The sequence below is a fragment of the Xyrauchen texanus genome, chromosome 21, assembly GCF_025860055.1.
Source record: "Xyrauchen texanus isolate HMW12.3.18 chromosome 21, RBS_HiC_50CHRs, whole genome shotgun sequence".
NCBI lineage: Eukaryota > Metazoa > Chordata > Actinopteri > Cypriniformes > Catostomidae > Xyrauchen > Xyrauchen texanus.
In genome coordinates, this window is record NC_068296.1 from 24,818,975 (window position 1) to 24,843,601 (window position 24,627).

The 24,627-nt window shown below is 37.5% G+C and overlaps 1 protein-coding gene across 1 annotated transcript in view; it reads left to right on the forward strand.

Annotated features, from left to right (window-relative positions):
- Positions 1–24,627, forward strand: part of LOC127661433 (zinc finger protein ZFPM1-like) — a 111,873-nt gene continuing 87,246 nt past the window's right edge. Inside the window, exon 1 of the mRNA XM_052152141.1 lies at positions 1–374. Within this exon, the coding sequence (XP_052008101.1) occupies positions 335–374 (40 nt within the window). The 5' untranslated portion in view covers positions 1–334. The remainder of the gene's footprint in view (positions 375–24,627) is intronic.

Consider the following 24,627-nt stretch of genomic DNA (forward strand, 5'->3'; position numbering starts at 1 on the left):
TTCAACTGAGTAGACATAAACACATAATTAAAATCTAAAGATTTAGTTTTCTTTAACAGCATATGCGCCGTCAGGGCTGAGTTGGCAGTGTTTATGAGACACGCGCACATTGTGGCAAACGGAGAGAATTGACCGCTCATCTGGGAAGACGACGAAAGTAACTAAAGGCTCACTCAGCCACAGGTAGCTCTTTCAGCTCTGAATATCAAAGTACAGGTCATGCGGGTGTCTCCGGACGGGGAGAGAACTGTGACCCTGTGCTGTTGCTGCTGCTAGTTTCGGCCCGTGGACTGATCGCTTTTGCCGCGAGCTGAGCTGGAACGACGGAATAAACATGTCCCGAAGAAAACAGAGCAAACCCCGCCAGATCAAGCGTAAGTGTTTAAAGTTTCACTAGTCACAGAGCGGTTGTAATAAATGGTGACACCATGTGAAAAGTTAGTGAAATTATTCATATGACGGGATATAGCTACTGCTTCTTTTGAACGCAGTGTTGTCATGCCATTGACCAGTCTTGTCGAAATTATAAACGTTGTGCCTGAGAGCGCTCCCTTCAAATAATCCTTGTTTTAACAGTTTTTTCTTAGGCAGCTCCGATAGCATGATGTTGAAGAATGATAGTAGAATAGTTAAAATGGTTGTTTATACTTTGTAACAATCTAAATTGTAACAAGTATCTTTTAGAATGCGCAGTTAATTTAATTATATACACTGTAACAGCGCGCGCGACAGTTCAGCGTCACTGCCTCAGCAGGACTAACTCGCGCGCTTCATTTTTCAAAGTCAACGGCGATAATTGGGTATAATAAACGAGCCATTCAAACTGTTTTTACTTAGTTTTTTTCAGTAGTGAGAAAAGTGTTTTCGCCTGCTCCATTAGCCAACCGAAGTGTAGCCGTGGCTTCCTGTTTAATACTGTTGTGTAAACGTCACCGTTCTATGAAAAGACGATATGAGTTCAGATAAACAGCGATCCGATCCCAGTCGAGATAAGGATTAAAATTGGATCTTTTATTTGTTTTCTGTCTGTGGCTGCACCGAGGCTGGTGTTGTATTTTCCTTCAGTTTTTCAGTTCTCTTTCCAGAGATGAGGCGTCAGATAGCAAGCCCAGCTGATCTCTCAGAATGATAGTGGATTACAATTGGATCTGTTTTTTCATCCTCTCAAACCAGACCTTATGCATCCATATATTAGTTTGACTTTTCTACTGACTAGCCTATATGCAGGCATAAAGATTTAACATTTTATTGTTGCTAAATAGAATACATTGACCCCCCCCCATCTATCTCTCTCTCTATCTATCTCTCGCTCTCTGTCTCTCTCTCTCTCTCTCTCTCTCTCTCTCTCTCTCTCTCTCTCTCTCTCAAAAGTCGTTTTGCTCTGGTGCCAGGTTCTGTTTCAGTTCTTCATCCAGAAGAGATGCTTTTAGGCGATAAGAACAGTAGCAATATCTTGGAGGTTGAGTTTGAAAGGGTTGCTAAAACAAATAGAGATTAATGTGATTTCGAACGCAGAACGCGACTCTTGAATAGGAGAGAGAGATGTACTGATGAGGCAGTATTAGCATACCACTGAGAGAAAACAGGCCCTATCAAGGTTTAAGTAACTGCAGTTATTTTGCAGTTATTGGGCAATAATGCCAATGACCTAACGACCCATGAAGCCATCTTCTTAATTGAGATGTATATACTGTAAAGCTCCTCATTTTCTCACCCAGTGTCAGTTGTTGATGGTAGAATCGGCATTACAACTTAAGGCCCTGGTGTTGACAAATCAACCACACACACAGCATTCATTGCTGATGTTTTGAACAATCCAGGATAAACAATTTCTTATCTTTCCTTAAACTGCGGAACCCTGTGAAGATGCCATATCTGGTGACTTTTGAAGTACGCATTGTTACAACTCCAGAGTTTCATACAGTACCCATTGACGCCCCATGACACTAATGAAGATGGTGGAAAAGTATTTCAGATTCAGTGCTAGATAAAGCCAACAGAAGAGGTCCCCAAAGATGCTCTCACCCCCAGAATGTTTGCATAGGAATGTCACCTCATCCCTCTTATCTTTTGCATATGTAAACGTTGAGACAACTGTGTATAATGTGTGTGTGCTTGTATTGTATTGCACTCTTTATGGAAGGATTACAATCCTGACCCCTCTAAAAGAAGTATCTGGTATCATGGAAGTCTGTGTTGAGAGGAAATATTTTACTGTCTTTTGTGCGTCACTCTCCCAATGGTGAAGATCGCTCTGATAGATTATCCCTCCCTCCCTGATGGATAGATTAGCTCATGGCATAGTGGGGCCACATCCCAGGGCTTATATTTTGGCGGTTGAGATGGGAGACAAGATAGGTAAGGCGGTGATCGCTCTGCAGATAGTGCCAGCTTTAGGGGTGGGGGTTGGGGGAGAGATTGGGATTATAATTACATTTGGCTGAAGCATTCAATTTCTCATCTTTGTCATGTTTGTGTTGTTGTTTGGGTCTGGCTGGGTGTATCTCTAGATAAGTTTTTTTTAAAGAGAGAGAGAAAAGCAGATAAGGGGAGAGTAGGATGGCAGGGCTGATAAGGGCTGAGGGAAATAGACAGAAATGGTAGATGGATGTATTCTGCGTTTTAAAAGCAGCTGGCTCAGTGAGATTGTGGGGGCCGATAAGGCAGCCGTTGAGATGATTGGGAGATAACAAGAGAAGAGATCTCCGAGATAACGGTAGTTCTGCTGCGAGTGACATCACTCAAACAGCACAGAGGTCAGCGTGAATTATTCATGAGGTCCCAGAATTTGACATTGGTGGCCCTAGGATGTTTGAAAAGCAGAGGCCGCCTTTCTCCAGACAATGCACTTGTTTGAGTTACCACCTCCTGAACCTTGGTGTTGCACTTTTGAAAGTGTGGACAACTGATGGGATCTCTTCCTGTTATTGTTGAAACTGTTCTCAAAGGTTTGCTGCTGTCAGGTTCAGCTTCTTGAGGTCATTTGACCTGAGGATTAGTTTAATTCACAGCAAAAAATGTTGCACAAAATGAAAAGAATTAGAGAACACAGGCTTGCACACACATATTTTCACACAAACAGATGCACACCATTGCGTCTTGGTGGTTTTTGCTTGTGTGTTTTCCCTCTTTGTTCTGCATTTAGCTTGATGTGAACTTTTGATAAAGCCTCGGGCCTGATCGCCGGTACAGATAGAGATTGCCAAGTGAGATAAAGAGTTGTTATCAGCACAGAGCAGGCAGGAGCTAAGGCTTTGCTGCAATAACAAAGCTACACGAAAGAACAGCAGGGCCCTGGACCCTGGCAATCAGTTCCAGCACTAATGTGATTAATGTTGTTGTGTAATTAGATGATAGGTGTGAATGCATTTTTTCCCTTTATACTCCCACCTCCCTCTCCCCTCCCATGTGTTTTTCTCCTAACAACCGTTGTAGTTGATTAATTTAATTAAAACTAATTCCACACATTACTCACTGTAGATTTTGTGTTAGATTGCATTGAGATGAAGGGGGTTTTTTTGTTCATTGATGATAATCTGTGAAGTGCGTTTTGGTGAAAAACAAGAATTGCGTCAGCAGTATGGCTGAAATGTTGATTTGCAGTGAGATATTAGATACTGAGTGATAATGGGTGCTAATCTGTTAGAAAGTTATAAAGTTTTTTTTTCCGTAACGTATTGCAAAGCTAAGGATGACTTTTGTGAATTTTATGAAAAATTATAATCAATCTTTCAAGGATCTGAAAATCTTTAAAGCAAGATTGTTAAGGCCTTCAAAATCAAAATAGTCTTACTTTTTAATTATTATTTAATATCTTTTGTTGTGCTTATACATAAGGATAAAAATGAGAAGTAAAAATTTCAAGAAATTTTCAGATTTTGACATCACCACCATCTCTGAGATTTTCTTTGTTTTATAAGAAGCGATGAGGTGCAAGTGTATATCTGACCTACACAGTTCACAATAGCCTTGAAAAGACAAGGGCATGATGATCTGACATTAATGTACAATAACCTATTATGAAAATGTTCTGATTAACCACTCTCAATAACTCAAAAGTAGGGGTGTTCGATTTAGGGTATTTTGGAATGGACTATTTTCAATCATGATATATTCTAAATTCAGGGATGCCCATTAGTGGTTTAAATTTTCACTCATATCTCACTCAATCCACTGCCAAGTTTTTCTGTAACTGCTGGTCAGTTTCTCCTACCCAAATCCAAAAACTAATTTTAGTGGGACAGGAGAAGCTTTCTTAAGTCTAGATGGCTTCCATGCCGATGGAAAAAAATATTGCACATATTTTCTTGCTTGATACACTTCAGTTACTACAAATAGGCATGTAATGGAGATGTAATAAACATTTTTTTTTTTTACTTGGACCATTGTTTTTTTTAAATGGGACGTACAGTATGGTTACGTGAAATCACTTTTTTTTATGGAACGTATGGTGAAAATGTAAAAACAGCAGCTTTTCTTGACCACAACGGATTAAATAGTAGTAGGTTTAATTAAGATATATTGGTGAGGTTATAGCTTTGATAAAAATCACTAGCTTACCTGTAAGTTAATGGTGTTTCCTATTCCATATGTTCTGGCGATGGCCCTATGAAGATTGGAGTCATTAATCGCACACTAAATTTAGTTTGTATTTTCTCTTAAAAAAATTTCAAATGTGTGACATCATGAAGACATAAAATCCTGCTATTATAATTAACAACACATTGTTACCTTAAAATTACTGGTAAAAATTCTATTCCCTTGTTGGTGCTCATATCCAATTTTAAGAGAATCTACTTCTCCAACCACTGTCCCTTGCATTGATGTAATACTACTCAAACTTCAGAAAGTTTTAAAATCTGTCACACCCTCTCTCTCTTTTGCACGCACACACTTTATCTCTCACTCAAGTGCACATTATGAATGAGGTGGTATCCCACCAACCAAGAGGTGTTTGTAGAGGATATGATTGGTTCTTAAGAATGCCAATTCATTATTTTGATCCAATCCAAATGTCCTGTTCATAAAGTTACAAAGTCAAACAAAAGAATCAATTCCGGAATCAGAGTCGGATTCTAGGACGAGTCAGATTCGATGAATCTACATTTTTGGACTCCCCATCACTACTCTGCTCTAATGGCAATATATGGTTTATGTGTATAATGCTTTTTATTATCTGCTAATTTTAGGGTTACCACAAAAGGTTTCTTAGTGAGCCAACAGACATCTCAAAATCTGTTGATGTAAGGCTTTTTAAAGCTCTTTGTTACTTTTGGCTGCCAATCTCTGTCACCCATCTTGCGGAAGCAAGTTTTAGATTTCTTTTCTAAAATTATACAAATTCAAGCCGGTATAGGTGTATATTGTGTACAGTTATTATTTCTTTCACTACTTTGTAAAAGTTGTTACCTATGTTTTGTGTTGCATGTTGATTGGTCAATACAGCTGGTAGAAGTGCTGATTGGTTGTTCAGTCAGCTTGCTTTCCTGATTGGATGAGACAGCTTTGGCTGTGAAGGCAGAAAATTATGTCATTAAGCTGTAACTCTGGATCAGAATTTACTGTGTAGGAAGTGCCTGCTGGTTACCAGGGTGAACGGAAAAGCTTTTAGCTGTTTTGATGAATTATTGCCCTTTCATAATGTTTGTGCAAAGGGAAGTCAAAGTGACTAATGATAACTGAAGCAAGTCATTGACCCTTTAGCACTCCTAAATTCTAAATTTTTCCTTTTGTTATGGGCCATAAAAAGCTTGAGCAACAATCAGACTACATTAATAAATTAGCCTATATAAATACATTAATAAGCTGCTTTAAGCTTTTTAAAAATGTACTTTTAGTGGGTGTAGAGCTGGGTGACTTATATAATATAAGTCAATATAATCATGCTGATTTTGCTGATGATATAAAATTAAGCAATATCATGATCATTTTAAAGTGCTTTTTTAAGATCACATCAGTAGATGTGACATCCTGTCACCATTCACTTTAAAAAAAAATGACAAACAAATGGAAGTTAATGGTGACTGAGGATAAAATGACTAACATCTTAATTGTGCTCATTGTGTCCAAGTTATATCATAATTTTCATTTTTAAACCGTCACAGTAACAGGGGTGTAAAGGATGACATACAAAAGTAATATATTTATTTCACATTTTTTCAATTTCACATGCCTAGTTAAATGGGGCTTTTATTTTGACATTTTACCGCAAAACTGGATGTTTTCGAAGGATTCAGTTCTCACCTCCGAAAAAGCTGTTTGCTATATGGAATAGTGTGCTTATTAAATAGCGATAAAAAGTTATCTTCTCTTTGTCCTATATACAGAAATGGCATGTGATGTTAATGATGTGGTTAGTGTTTAAGTAGTGGCTTCACACACATTCACTTGCTGTTGAAACGCAGCTCATGCAAACCGTATATTTGTTTAATTAAATCTGAGCATTTTATGTTTTAATCACACTAGGACATATTACAATTTTTATTTAATAAATTTTGCATTTATAGCTACATTCATTTTATCTAAAATTATGTCAAATTTCGTGACTCTGTGCTTTATAGTTAATTCCATTTTTATGACTGGATTCTGTCTGTGTTTTCCACAATGCAAAATCATAGGGCCCTGCTAGGGTATTCTGTGTGGTTGTTAGGGAGTTGCTAGGTGGTTGCTTAGGGAATTGGTATGGTGTTCTGGATAGTTGCTAGGTATTTGCTTTCTGGCCTAAATCCCTATGATATTCTGGTTTCTAGATATGGCTTGCGGCCCTCTTTTAATACATGTATGTCTTTTATTTTTTATCATCTGACAGGAAAAACAAAAGTCAGATCTTTTAAAAAGTTATAGCAAACCTCTCCTAAACAATTTGAGGTATCATTCATGACCTCATCAAGGAGCAAATCAACATGATCTTTTGCCATTCCAGTTCTGCATCGCTTGTGACAACAGAGCAACTATTGAGCAAACCACAATTTATTTTACAGTTCATCTGTTATATGTAAATATATATGTAAATCACACTTGAGAATGATGCCACCAGGGGTTTATCTGTTCCAATCGTCAGCATGCCATCTTCCTTTAGCAGCTTACTCAGAACGGTGCCACAGAAGTTGTTTGTCACTCTTCCACCACAACCTGTCATATGTAGACACAGGCAGACGCCCTTCAATGCAGCTGCACTTGCATTTGATTGTAGAGCGGTGGATGAAAATAAAATATGAATGTGTTATTAAGGATCCTGTAGCCTCTGGCCCCAATGCAATTAAAAACAAGATGGGAACAAGGCAGTAATCTTTTAATGCACTGTTATCACGTTGATCTGATGGAGAGGACTTATTCTTATGTGCTGATTTGATAGGAACGGAGGTGAGATTTGCCATTGCAGGAGGGAGATTTCTTTTTCCCAGAAAGCTGGTGTAATGGAGATTTCTGTGCTTTTTGGTTAGAGTTAATGAGTTGCTTCTTTAGGAGAATAGAGATATGATAATTTGTCCGATGTGGAGGAGCCATATTTGATGTGGATCATGGCTAACATAGTTGATTGTATTAAATGATTTCCATGCTGATGTTTGATGTCATGTTCATTTGATGTTGTTAATTGGCATGGTTGTGGGTGTGGGCCATCAATTTGATGCAGTGCTGCAAAAGGACATAATGTTTAATAGTGATGCTATATGTATGCTGTTCCTGCCTAAAATGCCACAGCTCAGAATTGAGAGAGAAATATCTCAAGGGATAAGTTGCTGCTGTATCCAAGTACACAAAGTCAGATTATCTTTATTCAATGTTTGTGCTCCATTTTCACTTGTAGCACCATAAACTATAGGGATTGGACAGGATGGTCGATTTGTCCATCAGCTGAATAGTCTGGTAATGAGGTCAACTAGATTATTATACAATTTTTGATTTAGACATCCATACCAAAACTCACACTGGGATATGACAATGTGAAAGATAATAATACTGAAAGACACAGTTAACTCTCTCTGAGTGAAGAGAGCTTTTACCTTTTAACACTTGGGTGTTAAATGGCAGGCAGGAGGCTCTTGTGGGAAGGGAACACCACCGGCATGTTTCATAAGGAGAGGTGGAAAGAGAGGAGATAAGAACAGAAGGGCAGCTGGGACAAAGGCCTGAGAAAGTGGAGAGGTTAGACTGCCTCCAGGGAGCCACCCCTGAACAGAGGTGGTCTAGACCAGAGTGGCTTCGCTTTCTGCTCTCACACACTCCACTTGGCCGGTTTTAGAAAGAAAAGGGCGACCGCCAGAAATCAACCCTCCCCCCTCTGCCACCCTCTCTCTGAGAGATGTGTGTGTAATGTGACTGAGCCTCAGGATTTGTCAGCTGTTGTGTATGCCATGTGAGCTGACCTAATGGACCTACATGATCTCATTCATAAGTATTCGTAGTTAAAGTGTATATTGTTTTATGTCTTGATTGACTGATATGCACAATATCAATTTATAGAGTCTAAAACATGAAAGGTGAAGAATGTAATTTCTGCGTTACTAGTGGCACCAAACAGTATTATAAATATAAAGTATATCTTCAAACAACCTTTGCCAACACACCTTAGACTCATCACACCCTTTCACACTCTCAGATTCCTTTGAACAAGTAGGCCATACTGAATTAATTGATAAAAGTTTATCGTCATAATGAACAAGACCACTATAGCATACACACTGGACGGAAAGCATGCCAGAGGAATTGGGTTGTCTGATAATATCACTGGATTGAACGGCAGCTTGGAGTGCGGTGTGGGGTATCCACCACATGTAGGGATGCACCGATCCGATACATGGGATCGGTATCAGCTCCAATACTGAAGCTTTCAGACGGATCAGGTATCGGCCCAACAAATCCGCTACTGTGTGTTAGTCATGTTCGTTACTGTCAAGCTCCAAAAATGACATAAAAAAACCATAAAAACACCATTAAAGCAGTTCATATAACTTGTGAATTTTATTCAAAGCCACTTGAAGAAGCTCTGTGAATCACAAAAGGCTGGTCTAGTGCGTAAGCGCCACTCACGGCTATTTTTTGTAGAGATGCACCGATCGACCGGCCAGGGACCGGAATTAGCCGATTTTCCGGCATGCTCGGCCTGGACCGGTCAGCCTCACGTCTTACCGATTACAAGCCGGTCTGTTTTGTTGCCAGCGGCGCAAGCAATAACGTCACAGCCGCATGTAAACATGTCATTGGCGTGGAAGATCTTCACTGTGTGAGTTCGAAAGTTCGAAATGTGTAATAATTGGCCAAAGTAAACTGTGGGGGAACCACCACAATAACTTTCGGATCAACAAACCTAATTTGACATTTAAAACACCATCACCCAGCTGAAAATGCCCAATTTAAAAAAGAAGCTAAAAAGTGAAAGCGGCTAAAGCTAGCCAGAGCTCAGAGCCAGTCACGAGTCAGCAGCCTCTCCTATCACTCCTTGGAATGAGCAGCGAAAATACCAAAGCAATTACGAGGAAAATTATGGAATTCATGGTCCTGGATGACCAGCTGTTCTCCATAGTTGAGGACAGAGGGATCAGAAATCTGATAAATTTCCTCGATACAGAGTATGAGGTACTTTCCGACGTCGAGTTGCCCAAGTTGTTTAATCTCGTGTCATGTCACACACGCAGCCTGTTATCTGTCAACATTTGGGTACACAAATCCGGGAGAGGGGAAGGGGGTGCTGGATGGCAGAGGCAGGCTAAATACATACAAATTAAACCGTTGTGATTTAACGTAATTTTTCCCACCGTGTCCGATATTAAAATCAGTGCGACACACATTACAAAAGGCATGGGCATTGTCGATATGGCTTCGGGATATGAAATTCAATTCTTCCATCCAGCTGTTGTTAAATGTACATGTATATTTAGTTTTTTTCACCGGAGCACCAGCTGAGTCTTCTCCTCCCATCTACCAGTGATGCTTGATTTAACATTCCGCGTCTACTGCCTGCGCAGATATCAACAGCGGAAATGGGTTGTAGGTTGCCAGATTGTGGTCATAAATCATTTGTAATGTGTATGATGTGTCGATTATGTGAGTAGGATGCGTTTCATTCAAGATCTGGCAACTGGAGCACCTTGGAATAATATATTGATTTGATTATTCATATAACGTGGTTTGGGCCATGCAAATTACAGGAGTTTTTTTGGGAGCAATAACAAAACTGGAGACTCCCGGGAAAAACGGGAGTGTTGACAGATATGCAAGCCGTTCCCGAAGCAGTGCTCAGTTTTACAACTGATATTTGTACATCTAACATAAGTTGAGCGTATTGGACACTTCAATTTTTCAGATCTTTGGAATTGTTTTGTTAGACGAGTAATAAAGAGAAAAAGGTCCATTTATAAAAATAGTGGAAAATGATATCTGTTATATGAAGCAACTCATTTGCAGTTAATTATTATTTCTACCTCTTTCAAGTCACAGAGCACTTTATTTTGAGAGTTGTTTAAGTGAGCGAAGATCCTGTAACTTAGTGCAGTTTGGGGGAAATTGTAATGTTTAATAATTTATTTTATTATGAAAATAAAATGTATCATTGAAGAAAGGTAGATTTTGTTTGTATATGTGGTCAATAATAGTTCTTAGAAAGAAAATCGGAATCTGAAAAAATCTGTATCGGCAGGTCACACTTGCAAAAAAATCGGAAATCGGTCAAGAAAATTGCAATTGGTGCATCTCTAATTTTTTGCCTTCAAAGCAGTGTGCAATATTTGAGCGCTACTCAAGAACAGCATCTCAGATGTAGATGCTCAATAATTCGTTAACTTATAATATGCATATAGAATGGAATTTTACCAGAATTTGAATAAGAAGCAAATTAAATTACTGTGAACTTGCCTACAAACAGACACATACTTGACTTCCTGGAGAGTTTAACATTTTTAAATAAAAGCATGAGGGTTTAATATTATATTAAATAATAAATAATATTAATAACAAAGTATTATTATTAGGGTCAAGCCCCGAAGGTGTGAAGATCCCTATTGTTTTCGTTAGTGTTCCTATTATTATTGTTCTTCCGCTCGAGTCTATGGCAGCCATAGAACCGCTTGCGGGAAATTTTTGAAATTTTGGCCCACAGATAGAGGACAGTCTGGTCTGTTACCACAGCAAATTTGGCATCTTTACAAACTCTCTAGAGCCACCAACTTTCCAAATTTGCACTCATGTTACTATTAATAAATTTTGAACCGTGAGTCCTAGAAACAAAACTCTTAATTTTCTGAAAAAAAAAACTTTTTCGAACTAGTCCTAGGCCGCTTGTCCGATTTGCATGAAAATTGGCCTGCATCATCTGGAGGCACTCCAGAAAAAATTCATTCACAGAATTTTGATAAACCATACCATTTTCGAATGGTGCTTCAACAAATTAGACGAAGAGCACGTCGAAATGGACGCGAGCGTATATCTCCGGAACGCTTTAGCGTATTCATACCAAACTTATTATTTGTTATAGGCACCATGACTCGAGGGTGTCTGCTCCGTTTTGGAACAGTGCCACCAAGTGGTCACGAGATATGAAAAAAGCTAATTTTTGCTTATAACTTTTGAACAGTTTGTCATAAAATCATCAAATTGGTCTCATTAGATTCAGTGGGTTATAGCGAGTCCAACTATATAAAAAATTCCTATGTCGGCTATTTTAGACATAGGCCATTTTGAATTTATTCATCAAATGCTGTATTTTACAAACGACTTGGTGTATCATTACGAAACTCGTTATGTGTCTTTGGCACCATGCTCTGAATGCTCTGACAGTGCCAACTTGAGGTAAAAATTATAATGCTATTTCTAAAAATGCTAATCGCTATTGACTCCTTTTGCCTACTGTCAAGAGACTGGTCTTGATAGATTCCGTGGTTCATGCTGAGAACAATAATAACAATTATGTCATGATTGAGCAAACTTCCTATCCGTCATTTTTAAATGTTTTGAAAACCTACTTCGAACTCCTCCTAGACTGTCCAATTTGCACAAAAATTCTTTAGCTGCTCATGGTGCCGATAATTGGCTTCACCCTGCAATTGCTGCTTGCAGCTATATTTATTATTGTCATTATTAGTATTTGTTTACAATTTATAACAATATTTAAGTTGAATGGGTTCCTAAAAATAACTGTGTGAATGAAAAGTGGACTGATGTCTTACAATTAAATTGAACAAAAAAAAAAGATCAGAATCCTTTAAAGTCCAGATGTAAGTTGAAAAAAAGGCAAAAATAAAACAATGGCTTCTTTTTTACTGAAGACTTGAAGACTGGAATTACTGTTAATTTACTGTATACTAGTTAATAATAAAGTGTTTCTTAATAAGATGTACATTTTATATTGAAATAACGTGTAGTTAGAGGTTTGTGTTTCTTTACATATTAAAGAGTTCTCCCAATTAGTTACACACAATAATGTAAAGATATTCTTGACTGATTATGCAAAAAAACAACACTGGTATCGGTCGATTCGAAGTTTTCTGATATCAAAATTGGATCGGAAGAGAAAATGTGGTATTGGTGCATCCCTACTAGTAAGCGGAACAACAGTGCCATTTCTGACTATTTTGTCACCCTAGGCAAGATCGCTGTTGTTGACGCGGGGAGGCAGAGGTGTATTAGGGACTTGTGCAGTGATCTCGTTATTAGTGCTAGAATTTCGGCGAGTCTAAATTTCTTTTCATTTGTACACGTGTGCCATGGATGTTCATATTCCCCTGGCTGAACATGTAGCCATGCCCCAAATTCACGTATAGTTTGAGCTAAAAGGGATGGGTGGAGCTAAGTGGGCCTCTCAAAATATAAACATCAATGTTTTGATAGTGCCTGGGAGGCTCATTTTTTATACTTTTGGGGAAGATCAACCCACAAATGGCTACCTTGTAGTTGTCAATGCACAATAAACTGGGATAGTAGAATGTAATTTGACATAAAAACTTACCTTTTAACCATTATATTCCACATTGGCCAAGGTAGCGTGGAGAGACTCAAATAATGTAATGTCTTTTCCAGAAAGGTCACATGCCTACAAGAAGGTCATGAGGATTGTCTTTATAAGTCTGCAGTATTGAAATGGGTCATTGAGTACTGTGCTGTGCTGTTTAGGAATGCATTGTTTGGTCTAAGTCTGCCATCCATTTTTTTTCAATGTGTAATCTTTTTGTTGCTCAAATTCCAGTGCACATTATCAGTCTCTTAACTGTATCTATAATGAAATCTTGCATATATCAAAGGTCATCATCCATAGGGTGTTATCTTGGACAATCACAATGAAAATATTTTTTTTTTGGAGATGATTATACAAGAAGCCTGCTGATATTAAATCATCAATGGTATTAGTTTGATTGTTGTAATTTCACAATTTGTGGACAATTTGTTATTTTTGGCCTTGCAGACCTGAGTCCCCTGTGTTGAAAGTTGAAGATACTCCTTTCTCTGTCAATCAAAATATTTACTTCCTGCCTTACTCCCACAATTTTCATAAGCCCCTGCCCTTGCTGTGTTATCTTTTTAGATAATCACAATGAAAATATTATTGTAATGGAGATTATTATGCGATAAGGCTGGTAGTATTAAAACTGCGGTGGTAATAGTTTAATGGTTGTGATATGGACTTTAGTCTTTTTGGCCTTCCTTATCTCTTTTTCTTACCTAGAATGCATTCTGATTCTCTGGTCTTGAACATCCAGGCTACTTCTCACTCTGTCAATCAAAGTTCTGACAACCTTCCCTTGTCCCACCCTTTTACGTAAGCCCCTCCCTTTCAGTGTCCCACTGTTTTTCTTCTCTCAACCCCTCCATTTCTGGTGCTCTTTCCATTACCCTAGCTCTTCCTTGTCCCTGATATATACTGCTATCTCACTCTTTCTCCCCCCGACCCAATCTTCCTCTCTCTGTACCATATTGGTCGACAACCCCCCCCCAACTGTCTTCTCTCTCTGTCTAAACCCCCCAACTCCCCCACTCCCCACTCCATATCCCCCACCCCCTTTCCCCTGTCTCCAGTCAGACCTCTAGCCTCACTGAACCAGGTCTTACCGGTATGATAATGTGGAAAGTTGAACTGGCCCCATTACAGCTTGGCTGATGGCAGAGCCGATAAGGTCCTTGATAATGGGTGCAGATAGAGCTGACACAGCGGTCCAATAGCCAGCCCTCTCTCTCCCATTATCATTCCTGCCCACCGATGGGCTCCCAGCGCACTATCTGCTCTCCATTTCCACTCCTGCAACAGATAAGAATGGAAATACTGACTTCATAGCTGACTGATTAAAGTGTCTGCCTTTCTTGATAATACACAGATAAAGTATGTTTTTTTTTTCTCTTTTGCTCCTTTCCTCTGTCTCTATCTCCCGTTCTCCCTCCCTTTATTTCTCTCACTCCTTTCTCTGCTATCTAGAAAGGAGTGAGGGGCGGCAGGGAGAAAAACATCTCCTCTGTTAATTTCTCTTTCATTGTAGGTTTATTTGAGAGGGAGAGAGGAGGAATAGGGTAGAGAAAGTGGGGTTAATAAGAGTTTTGTAGGGTGGAGGAGAGCACTCTAGGTGAGATGGGGGGATGACTCCATTCAAGTGCCTCTCGGGGACTATTACATTTGGAATCATGTCGACTGACACTCTACAACGCACAATCACATCACCATCTGCATAAACAAGCACTGCCTATACACTAACTTTCCTCTCTGTATATCTCTCATGGAAACACGGGGTCACCCAACATTGTTTGCGATATTTCAGACAACTTTAGTGTTATTGGAAACGGGCAGGGATTGGCAATGCTAGAAGCCATCTGACCTGTGATTTCCCACAGTGACCAGAGGAAGTAGCCGGGCAGTGCGTGGGCAGTCCTATCACTGCTGATGACCTCTTTATAGGATCTTTATGCAATAACAGGGTGCATTTTTATCACTGATGGCTCCATTGTGATACCGTACTGATCAAACCGATTAAGTCCTGTGTGTTCAGTAAACCTGCCTTCTCTCTCTCTTTCCCTCCATAGTGTTCTGTACTTGTCTAAAATTTTTATTTCATTCACCCAGTTGTAAACTTCTTTCCAATGGGGATTTCCTCTCATGTTTGGCATGAATCTTCCTGGATCACGTTACTGATGGCAGAGGCAGTGTTAATCTGATCGATGAAATTATTGATGTCAATGTTTGTTAAATAATATTTATTGATTTTGCCAAGGATAATGACAAAAAGGTGAAAAAGATTATGAAGTGCGTTTAATAACATACTGTTGACGAAAATATGTTGAGAAAAAATCTTTCACATTATATATTTTTATTTTTTTATTTTTTGTAGAGAAAAATAATTATTAAAATAATCCAGTCATAGGAGCCTATATTGGGGATTTCTCTGCTTGAGCTGCTGCGTGAGCTGAAAGATCTGAATACCTGTACAATGAAATTTTACTAATGGGTTAATTACCTCATTTAAACTAATCCTATATATGTGAGATTAATCTGCTATATCCACAACATTAATGTAATATTACAATTTACATTGGCATGGACAATGAAGCAAATGAAAAGGTGAGCTAGAACTAAATAACGTGCTTGTCAGAATGTGAAATTTTTCGCTGTGAATACGCTGTTTCCGTAAAGACGCATTACACGTAACACCATATCCTAAACTATTTAAACGTGAATTCACTACTAAGTAACTTAGCTTTAGTTTATAATTTAGTATATTCATTATATGCTACTATTTCAGGAGCTCAGGTTTACAGGACAGTTCATCTTACATATTACCAAATTAATTTGTAATACTGTATGTTTGATACATGCTCAAGTATTTGTGAATAGTTTATAGTTTTCATTTTCATTTTGCACATTATCAAAATTTGTTTTTGATACCTAAGTGAGTGTAGTTTTTGCACTCCTTGTTCATCCACAAAAGTGTTTTTAGTAAAAAATATATGGAGTTAAATAATGCTTTTTTTTATCATTGTATATGGAATATTCTTTAAATATAAAAGTGCATATCAATGAAAATTATTACATTTCATTCACTCTTGTTTATGTAGTGAAAAACTGTGGGAAACATGCCTTCATTATGTTAAAATGTATATAGATTGTTTGGAAGAAATTATGGGTAGTTTAGTACATAAATAAAATACACTTTTGAGCCATTTCAGAGAAAATATATAATTATTGAGATTTAAATCAAATATTGTCAATAGGCTGAAAAATATCTATATATAATTGAATATTGATATTTTTCAGTCTGTTGATGATATTCGATACGTTTTGGTTAATTGTACAGCCCTCAGGGATAGTGAAATCAGTCTAATGATGTGCTCGTTAGGAAATACTTTGGCCAAATAAATAAAAAGTACATTTAAATCATCACAGCCAAATCATTGCAATAATATTGTGAATATTCGACATATCGCCCAGGTCTTTATTCTACAAAAATTTATCAACAAATGTGCTGGGCAGACCCCTGACTCTGTTTGTGTACAAGGCCTGTCATGGAAAATTGTATGTTTTTTCATGACACCTATTTCAAAGATATCTTTCAGGTTATAGGAATATTTTATTGTGGAATTCCAAAAACAAAAGCTCTCAGTATTTTCAATACCGGAAGTTTTGACTGATTAGCAAAGAAATTCGGTCTCTGTCTGTTTTACCGCCTAAACCAACTATCTGGCCTTCTATCTTCCTGTCTTTCTGTCTAAGCGTCCGTTCTCTGCTTACATAGAGAGCTCACTTAAACAACGCAGTATTTGTTCGGGGCACTGTAACTGACCTTGATAGATTAGAGAGCCCATTTTACTTTCTGTGGGAGTATGAGTGCATAAGGCAGAAATTATTAGTTTGCGTCCAACTTTTGGTATAGGAAACAATGTCTTATTTGAATAGGAGTCTGCTTTTAAAATGTTTGCGAATTGGCTATTGATTCCAAGATCTTGACAACAGCATTCTCTCCAGCCGCGTGTCCCCACATGCTGAATTATTCACATTAGCAAGCCTGTAAAAAACATTCATAAGGTTAATTTGATACAAAAACCTTCCCTAGACTTTTAAGGGCAGTAGACCTGTTTGAGTTGGGCTACAAAGAACTGGGAGTGTAGGCGAAGAAAAAGAAAAAAAAATATCGAAAGCATGATAAAAAGCCCTGATAAGAGAATGACTGCGTTGTGTAGGAGTTGATATCAATGTTATCTATCTCTCTTTTTCACTCTCTTAGCCCTTCTGTTGTTTTTTATGCCTTATCTCACTCTACCAAAATGCCAGGAACAAAAAGGGAGAAAGAAAAGGAATTACCGTACGGATTATTCATGGGGCCTGCTGATAAAGCGAGTGATGCAAAAATTAAGAATATGCGAGGCTATTAGGCTTCTTCTGATGGCAGTTGTTTTGCAGGATTATTGTTTTTGAAGGGGAAGCATGGAAAGATCAGTTTGTCTGGCTGTTTTCTCTCTATCTCTGTCAAAGAGTGAGTGATTGGGCCTGACTTAACCCTTTCTGCTCTGTTTCTCAACTGACAAGCATTTCCCTCACCCTCCCCTAAAACCTCATGCACACACACTTCGGCACATTTTTAGAGCTGCGGGCCTCTGATAAGGCAAACCTCAGTCCGACCCAAATAATAAGGCCGAACACAGTGGACAAGCCTGTTGACGACAGCTGTTTGTATGATCGTTAGGGTGCAGCGCAGTTCACATCCAGAGAAATAGAGAAGGAAGTAGTTGTTAGACATAAAATTGACCCTGTTTTACAGTATAAACTCATATGAACTCAAACTATAATTTATTATTTTACTAATAATTGACTAGTAATACTTTGACTATTGTGTTATGAGATATGAAGCATCTGGGTGTTTCTAGCATTCTGATTGGCTGTGTGTTATGTTACAGTTTGTGTGGTCTGCAATCACAGACTTTAAGATTTCTTCATGTCCAATTGTTTTATAGCTCAACTGGTAGAGCATGGTGCTAGCAACATCAAGGTCAAGGGTTCGATTCCCACTAAAGAAAACACAAACCAATCGAATGTATACCATGAACGCACTATATGGATAAATAGTCGGTTTGGGTAAAACAGTAGCCTATGTCAAGCGCATAAATGTTTTGTAATGCAAAAGAATTTAAATCAATAAGTTCTTCATACCTTTAGTTACATTTTCCTGTGTCTGTGTAAGTGTGGTCCAGACAGTAGCTTATTTCTTGTAATAAAAAAATAAATAAATTGGTAACAAAAGGTCAGCTGGCACTCCAGCCTCGGGCTGTTGTGTGTGTGTGTGTGTGTGTGTGTGTGTGTGTGTGTGAGTGAGTGATCTGTGTGTGAGAAGGTTCATGTGTATGTTTGTTCATTTGACCATGTGTAAGCACATGTGTGTATGATGAAATGTGCACACAACTGTTTGAAAATATTCTTCTATATTTATACAAGAGCTAGGGTTATTGTGTGCTTTAGTATATGTTGCATGTTGAGACATTTTCGTTGAGGAAAGTGATTTCACTGGATTCTAGGAGACAGTACTCTCTGTTTGAGCAAAGTTTAGAGAGGATCCAATTGGAGATAATAGATAGCAGAGAAGAGAGAAAATACAGAGGGGAAGTAGGGTGGGTAAAGAGTGCTGCCAATGTTGAAGAAATACTTTTTTTTATTATCTGCTTGAAAGTTGAATTCAGAATTAGGCTGTGTATGTTAAAGGTATATTATGTTTTAAATATAACTTGCATTCTTTCGACACAATCTGTGGCTTGCCACAGAAAATGATTTCAACTCATCCCTCAGTTTCCGTCGTTACTGTAAATTAGATTTTTAATTTTTTTTAGTAAACTTTGTGGCAGTTCATTATTATCTGTGGTAATCAGCAGCACGTCACAGATGCTGTATCGAGCAAAGATTATATTAACCTGAAATATTCCTTTATAGTGTAGTGGATTGTACATTTCTTCTGAGTAAAAGCAAAGTACTCTTTAACAGTAAAATTATTCTCTCTATCTAGGTTAATTACAGTCTACATATTTGCCTGTGCTTTATTTACTTAAAATACATGCTAGATTAGGGCTGTACAATGAATCAAATTAAAATTGAAATTGCGATTACAACTTTGTGCGATTATTAAACGGCAAACGGCTGCGATGTAATGAAATAAATAGCTGCTCGCTTCAAAGACTTTATGCACTGCTATTTCCTGTCTGTATTATGTTAATGCATTATTACAATGTTTTTAGAGCAGGTCTGTGCTTCACAACTCTATCTCTGAGTTCGGTTCCGTTTGCTTACGTGCATTGAGTGCGTTATGTTTAAAGCACTCCGGATGCACTTTAATTGAACTTTTGCGTTATTCCAAATATATTTGGCCACTACAAGTTAATATACAAATACAAATTATACATCTAATGGCACTGGATATTTGTGGACAGAGGAGGAGATGTTAATGAGGAGCACATTATACAGTAGTTGTGAATGCGAACGCAGTTACTGTGAACTAAGCTAGACAGTTTAGAACTCTTCGGTGAAAATGGACCACATAGTTTGGATTTTATTACAGAAATATATTCATATTGTATAATGATAATAATAGTCAATATAAAATGATAATAGTAATATAATATTCAAGCTCACAGGGTTCCAAAAATAATGATGATGAATTTTTTCTCATTGTTTCTTTTTATTTTTTTATTTGTTAGTTTGTGGCTGAAGTGAAAAAGGTCCAAGTTTAGTTGTTTTTAAGAAGATTCAGGTGTGAAACCTCTAAGGCCTTTTTATTTGCCGTATAACGTGGACAAAACATTACCCAATTTTGGTCAAAAGGAATTGCTAGTTTTTGTTTATAATATCATAGTTCAAATCGCAATATTTTCAAAATAATTGCAATATGACTTTTTGTTCAAATCGTGTAGCCCTGTGCTAGATTTAGTTTATATATCTGAAATAAGCTTTTAACACTTTCTAATGTTGACACATAATTTAAAAAGCATTTGAAAGTAAGATTCACATGAAAGTCACGTTAGCTAGGTTGGCTAAAATTTGTTTTATTTTTAGTATTCCCTGATATGTCCGTCTGAGCGTCCATCGATCATTTCACGGGAGAAGGAATAGCTGCCAGTACAGTGACACGAATTGGACATCATTGATGATACAGCAGAAAGAATCATTTTCATATTGAAGTGGAGAAATAACAACCCTGCCAGTGAACGGCCCCTATTCCCTTAAACGGGACACCTACTGTCAAAACTTCACTGTCTCTTCTCATTTCCATCATAACTTCAGCAAAAAGATGGTGATTTTGGACTGTTGATCATGCGCAAGAAGAGGAAAGATACTGAAGGCATTGCATTAACAGTAATGATGATGATGAAGATAGCCTATGATCTAATTATTGCCAATTAGTTGCCAATCAACATGCTAACTGCAGTACATGGCAGAATAAAACGTTTCTGTGTTTTTGAATCTGAGGTATATCCTGTCATATTTTTTTTTTAATGTTAACCAAGACATAATTCAGTGCATCAGTTCTAATTGTATTTGTTTGATGAGAAAATATATATATATTTTTTGTAGTAGATGGAGAATTCACCTGTTTTGTTTAAAAATACTGAGTTGTTCTACATTTGAACATATTCCGTTTTCCTATTAAGGAGGCAGTGTCCGTGTTTTTCATGTTTTTTTTTTTCTTACTGAGGATTATTAAATCAGATTGTGGAGTGAAAGGAACGTATAATCTCTAAGAAAACTGTCATTTTAAACCTGTGCTACTGTTAGAGCCCATTTTGATAAGAATCTACTTGTGAATATCCCTTACTCGCACAAACACACACATACACGCACACACACTTGGCTCCTTTGCCCTATCCTCTTTGTGCTCTCTCTGTTCTCCCTCCATAAGCAGTGAGTCTTGTCTAAGTATTAGTATTAGAGGCAGCAGTGTCCCCTGAAGTAAAACAATCTGCTGTAATCTATCAGTGTGTTATCGACCCTATCTGAGAGCTGGAGCGAGCCGGGCCGGGGCCATGGCGCCGTGGTCCGGAGCTGATAAAGTTTCAAGAGTTCAACGATGATGAATGTTAAGAAACTACACCCTTGTTAGAGAGGATGTGGACTTGGCAGAGACCGTAAAGGGGGCCGCACATGAAAGAGCATAAAGAAAAGGTTGCCACCCTGTGCCAGTCGCCAGGCTAGAGGTCAACACCACAAGTTTGGACACATCTACTCATTCTTTATTATTTTTTCTGGTCCACATTTTAGACATTACAAATTCATCAAACTTCAAAAACTATGATGTTACACAAATGAACATATTAGAAATATATACAGGGTTCCCACAGTCATGGAAAACCTTGGAATATACTGTAATTTCAAAGCCTGGAAAATCTCTAAATCAGTAATATATAACAAATGCATGGGAAAAAAGATAGACATGTCTTTCTATTAAAATGTCTAATTGTAGTTATGCTCAGCTCCAAAATATTTTCTTTTCATCAATTTCATTGACTAGAAATTTAGTTTGGATTAAAAAGGTCTAATTCAGTCAAGTGTCTCCAAACTTTATCAAGATAAAGTTCAAATGTATTTAACTTAATCTTGATGATAAAGTTCTCTTTATTTTTACAATCTTGCTTTCTCAGCTGAAGATAGGAAGTTTGGGAAATCTCTAATAAACTAGTATCTAATAAAGGGACAGCCGGGTGTTGTCCAGATTATCAGCTGTGTTGTACTCTATGTCATTCACTTGCTAATTATTCTGTGTTTGTGAAGACCATCTTCCAGACTACATCCCCTAGAAAACTGGACCCAGACCCAGCATACAGCATGTTCTGGCCAATTGCTGTCCTCTGACCCATCTTTTCAGTGACCTCTCTGACTGAAGCCAGCACATCAGCTGCTCTCATCTATCAGCCTGTGTGTCATGCCTCAAAGTCCCCTGATGACGATGCATTTGATAAGGGAACAGTACTCAGAAGTGCATAGTGCAAATAGCCGATAAAGCATTATTTTCCTGACAGATATTAAGTGCTTGGAGTTCAAATTTCAGGCTAATAGCTTTTCGGAGTCTTTACTCTAGATTTGTTGTGGTGTAACCAGAATAGCTCTGTCTTGGGAGAGATACACACAAGGGTGAATTCACTAAATGATTGTCACTTTTGCGCTTGGTATTTCAGTGCAGAAATCAACGTCTTATTCACTAATCACCCGCAATACAGTTTAACCAGCTGTGCCATTAATATGTAAATGATCATTGTAATTCTTTACAGAGAAAAAAATGCCTAATTTCTGTGTTACTTAGGCTTGTTATAGATTGTGTTTTATTCACAGAAGTCAGTGCGTTTTACAAGGGATGTGCATGAGTAATCGATTAATCGAGTACTCGTTAAGTTTGAAATATTTGAATAGTAAAAACACTACTCGAATATTTCAATTTGATTTTTCTATGTGCCTTTGCCGGCTGTGGGCAGCAATGAAACCGCTTCTCTCACCTAAGTCTTGCCATTACAACTCAATATTTAATTAATACATTAATATCTCGGTACACACTGTATATGCTGACTATACACTAGTGTGCCATGTAAGATTATCAGAAAATTATCAAATTCCACAAAATAAATAAATGCATGATAAAAAAATTATAATTTCAGGGATCCAAACTCCTCACCTTTCGGAGAAATTCACCATTTTGAAACCATAATCGGTCACTTTTGTGATTGTTAAGAGCAATGATTAATGTGCAAAAGTGAGTGTTTATATGCGTTAATGACTTGCGTCAGTGCTGCAGAATACATTGAAGTCTATGAAGTGACTTTACACCAAAGTGTTTTTCACACACACATTTTTGCTTCACCAATAATGTCTTTGAGAGTACTAAGCAACCAAAAATTTTTAATAACTGTCCAAATTTGTGAAGAGACATTGAATGTCTCATAATTTCTTTTAATTCAATATTACCTCATCGTTTACGAATATCAGAGACCCCAGTTATTAAACAAATTTTAATTCGCCAAGAAAACGCTATATAACGCTTAGACCTACGTGTCCTTTTTATTACTTTCTGCTATCAAAGCAACTGCTAGCTTTTTTCCTGTCTTCCAAATACATGTTTTCAATGTTTATTGTGCACACCTCCCGCTTTCTTACTTGGCAAACTTGTAAAATCGCCCCTCTGTGATGCTTTCTGCAACTCTTATCATGTGGAGGGCAATGCGGCACTTGATGCTGCCGTTAAATGGAGTGTTGACGCCTCGACTCAACTGAAATGCGCTTTACAATGTCGAAAGAACATTATTTAAACTCATAATTACATTTATTTGCCTATCATTGTGATCTTTTCTGATAAAAGTCATGCTCAGCACTTTAAATAGGCGACTGTTGGAAAATGATACCGTAGATCTGCTTTGTGTTAATAATTCTTATACTGAAGTCGAGTAGATTTGTAGCCATGCAAGTTTTAATAAAGGAGAAGGTAAAACCGTTATTGAAACTCACTATTATTGATGTCGTTTTGGATGAAAAATAATACTCAGACTGAAGAAGACTGTAGATCTGCTTTGTTCTTTTAATACTTAAACACTATAAAATCTCTTGGTAGATTTCGGTCACGAACGATTCAAAATTATTCACTGACTCACTCATAGCACACAAGACTCTCATTTGTCGCCACCTAGTGACATATCCAGAAGGGGTCACTGAACTAATCAGTTAATAAAATTAAACAAATTTGTTAAGCAGAAGCAAGCCTCACCAAAATACTCTTTATTTTGCAGTTAATTCTGCACAATTGTAAACTAGAATAAACTTGAATCACTAAAATAGATGGAATTGGTGCTTTTAGCTTATTCTTTAAAAAAACTTTTTTCGTGGACCAGTGATTGTCTTACCTGTTTGGCTCCTTATGAATTTGCATCCCTGTAATTTGTTGCGGCATTGCAAGAACAAATCTAAAGATTAGAAGAGAAGCAAATGTTGTATTTTTTCATTACCCATTAAGTGCTCTTGACACCTGTGACCACACACAGCATAGCCTACCTATGCGACTTGTTTTTTTGTTTTTATTGTATAGCTGAATTTCAAACATTACAAGTAAACACACTACTAAGACAGACAGAAAACATGGACAAGTTATTGAAAAGGTGTGAAATATATATGTACATATATATGTACATATATATTTATATACCCCAAACTTTTGAACGGAAGTGTGTGTGTGTGTGTGTGTGTGTGTGTGTGTGTGTGTGTGTGTGTGTGTATGTGTGTGTGTGTATATATATATATACTACCGTTTAAAAGTGAAAAACCTTTTGATCTGAAGGCGTATGCTTAAATGTTTGAAATTCGTTTTGTAGACAAAAATATAATTGTGCCAACATATTCATTTGTTTTATTAAAAAACTAAAATTGTATTTAAAAAGTTATTGAAATGGATGACTTGGACCGTATTATTAAGAAAAGAAGCCACTTGGTACCCAGCCTAGATGGGAACTCCGTTTAAAAAGCATTGCAGGGTGATCCCTCATTTCCTGGTTGAGAAAATGCAAAGAGTATTTTTCTGAAAATTCTAAGCAAAGGGTGGCCACTTTGAAGATGCTAAAATATAACATGGTTTTGATTTATTTTAGATTTTTTTAGTGTCCCATATTTCCATTTTTATTATATAATAAAGAATGAGTAAGTGACCT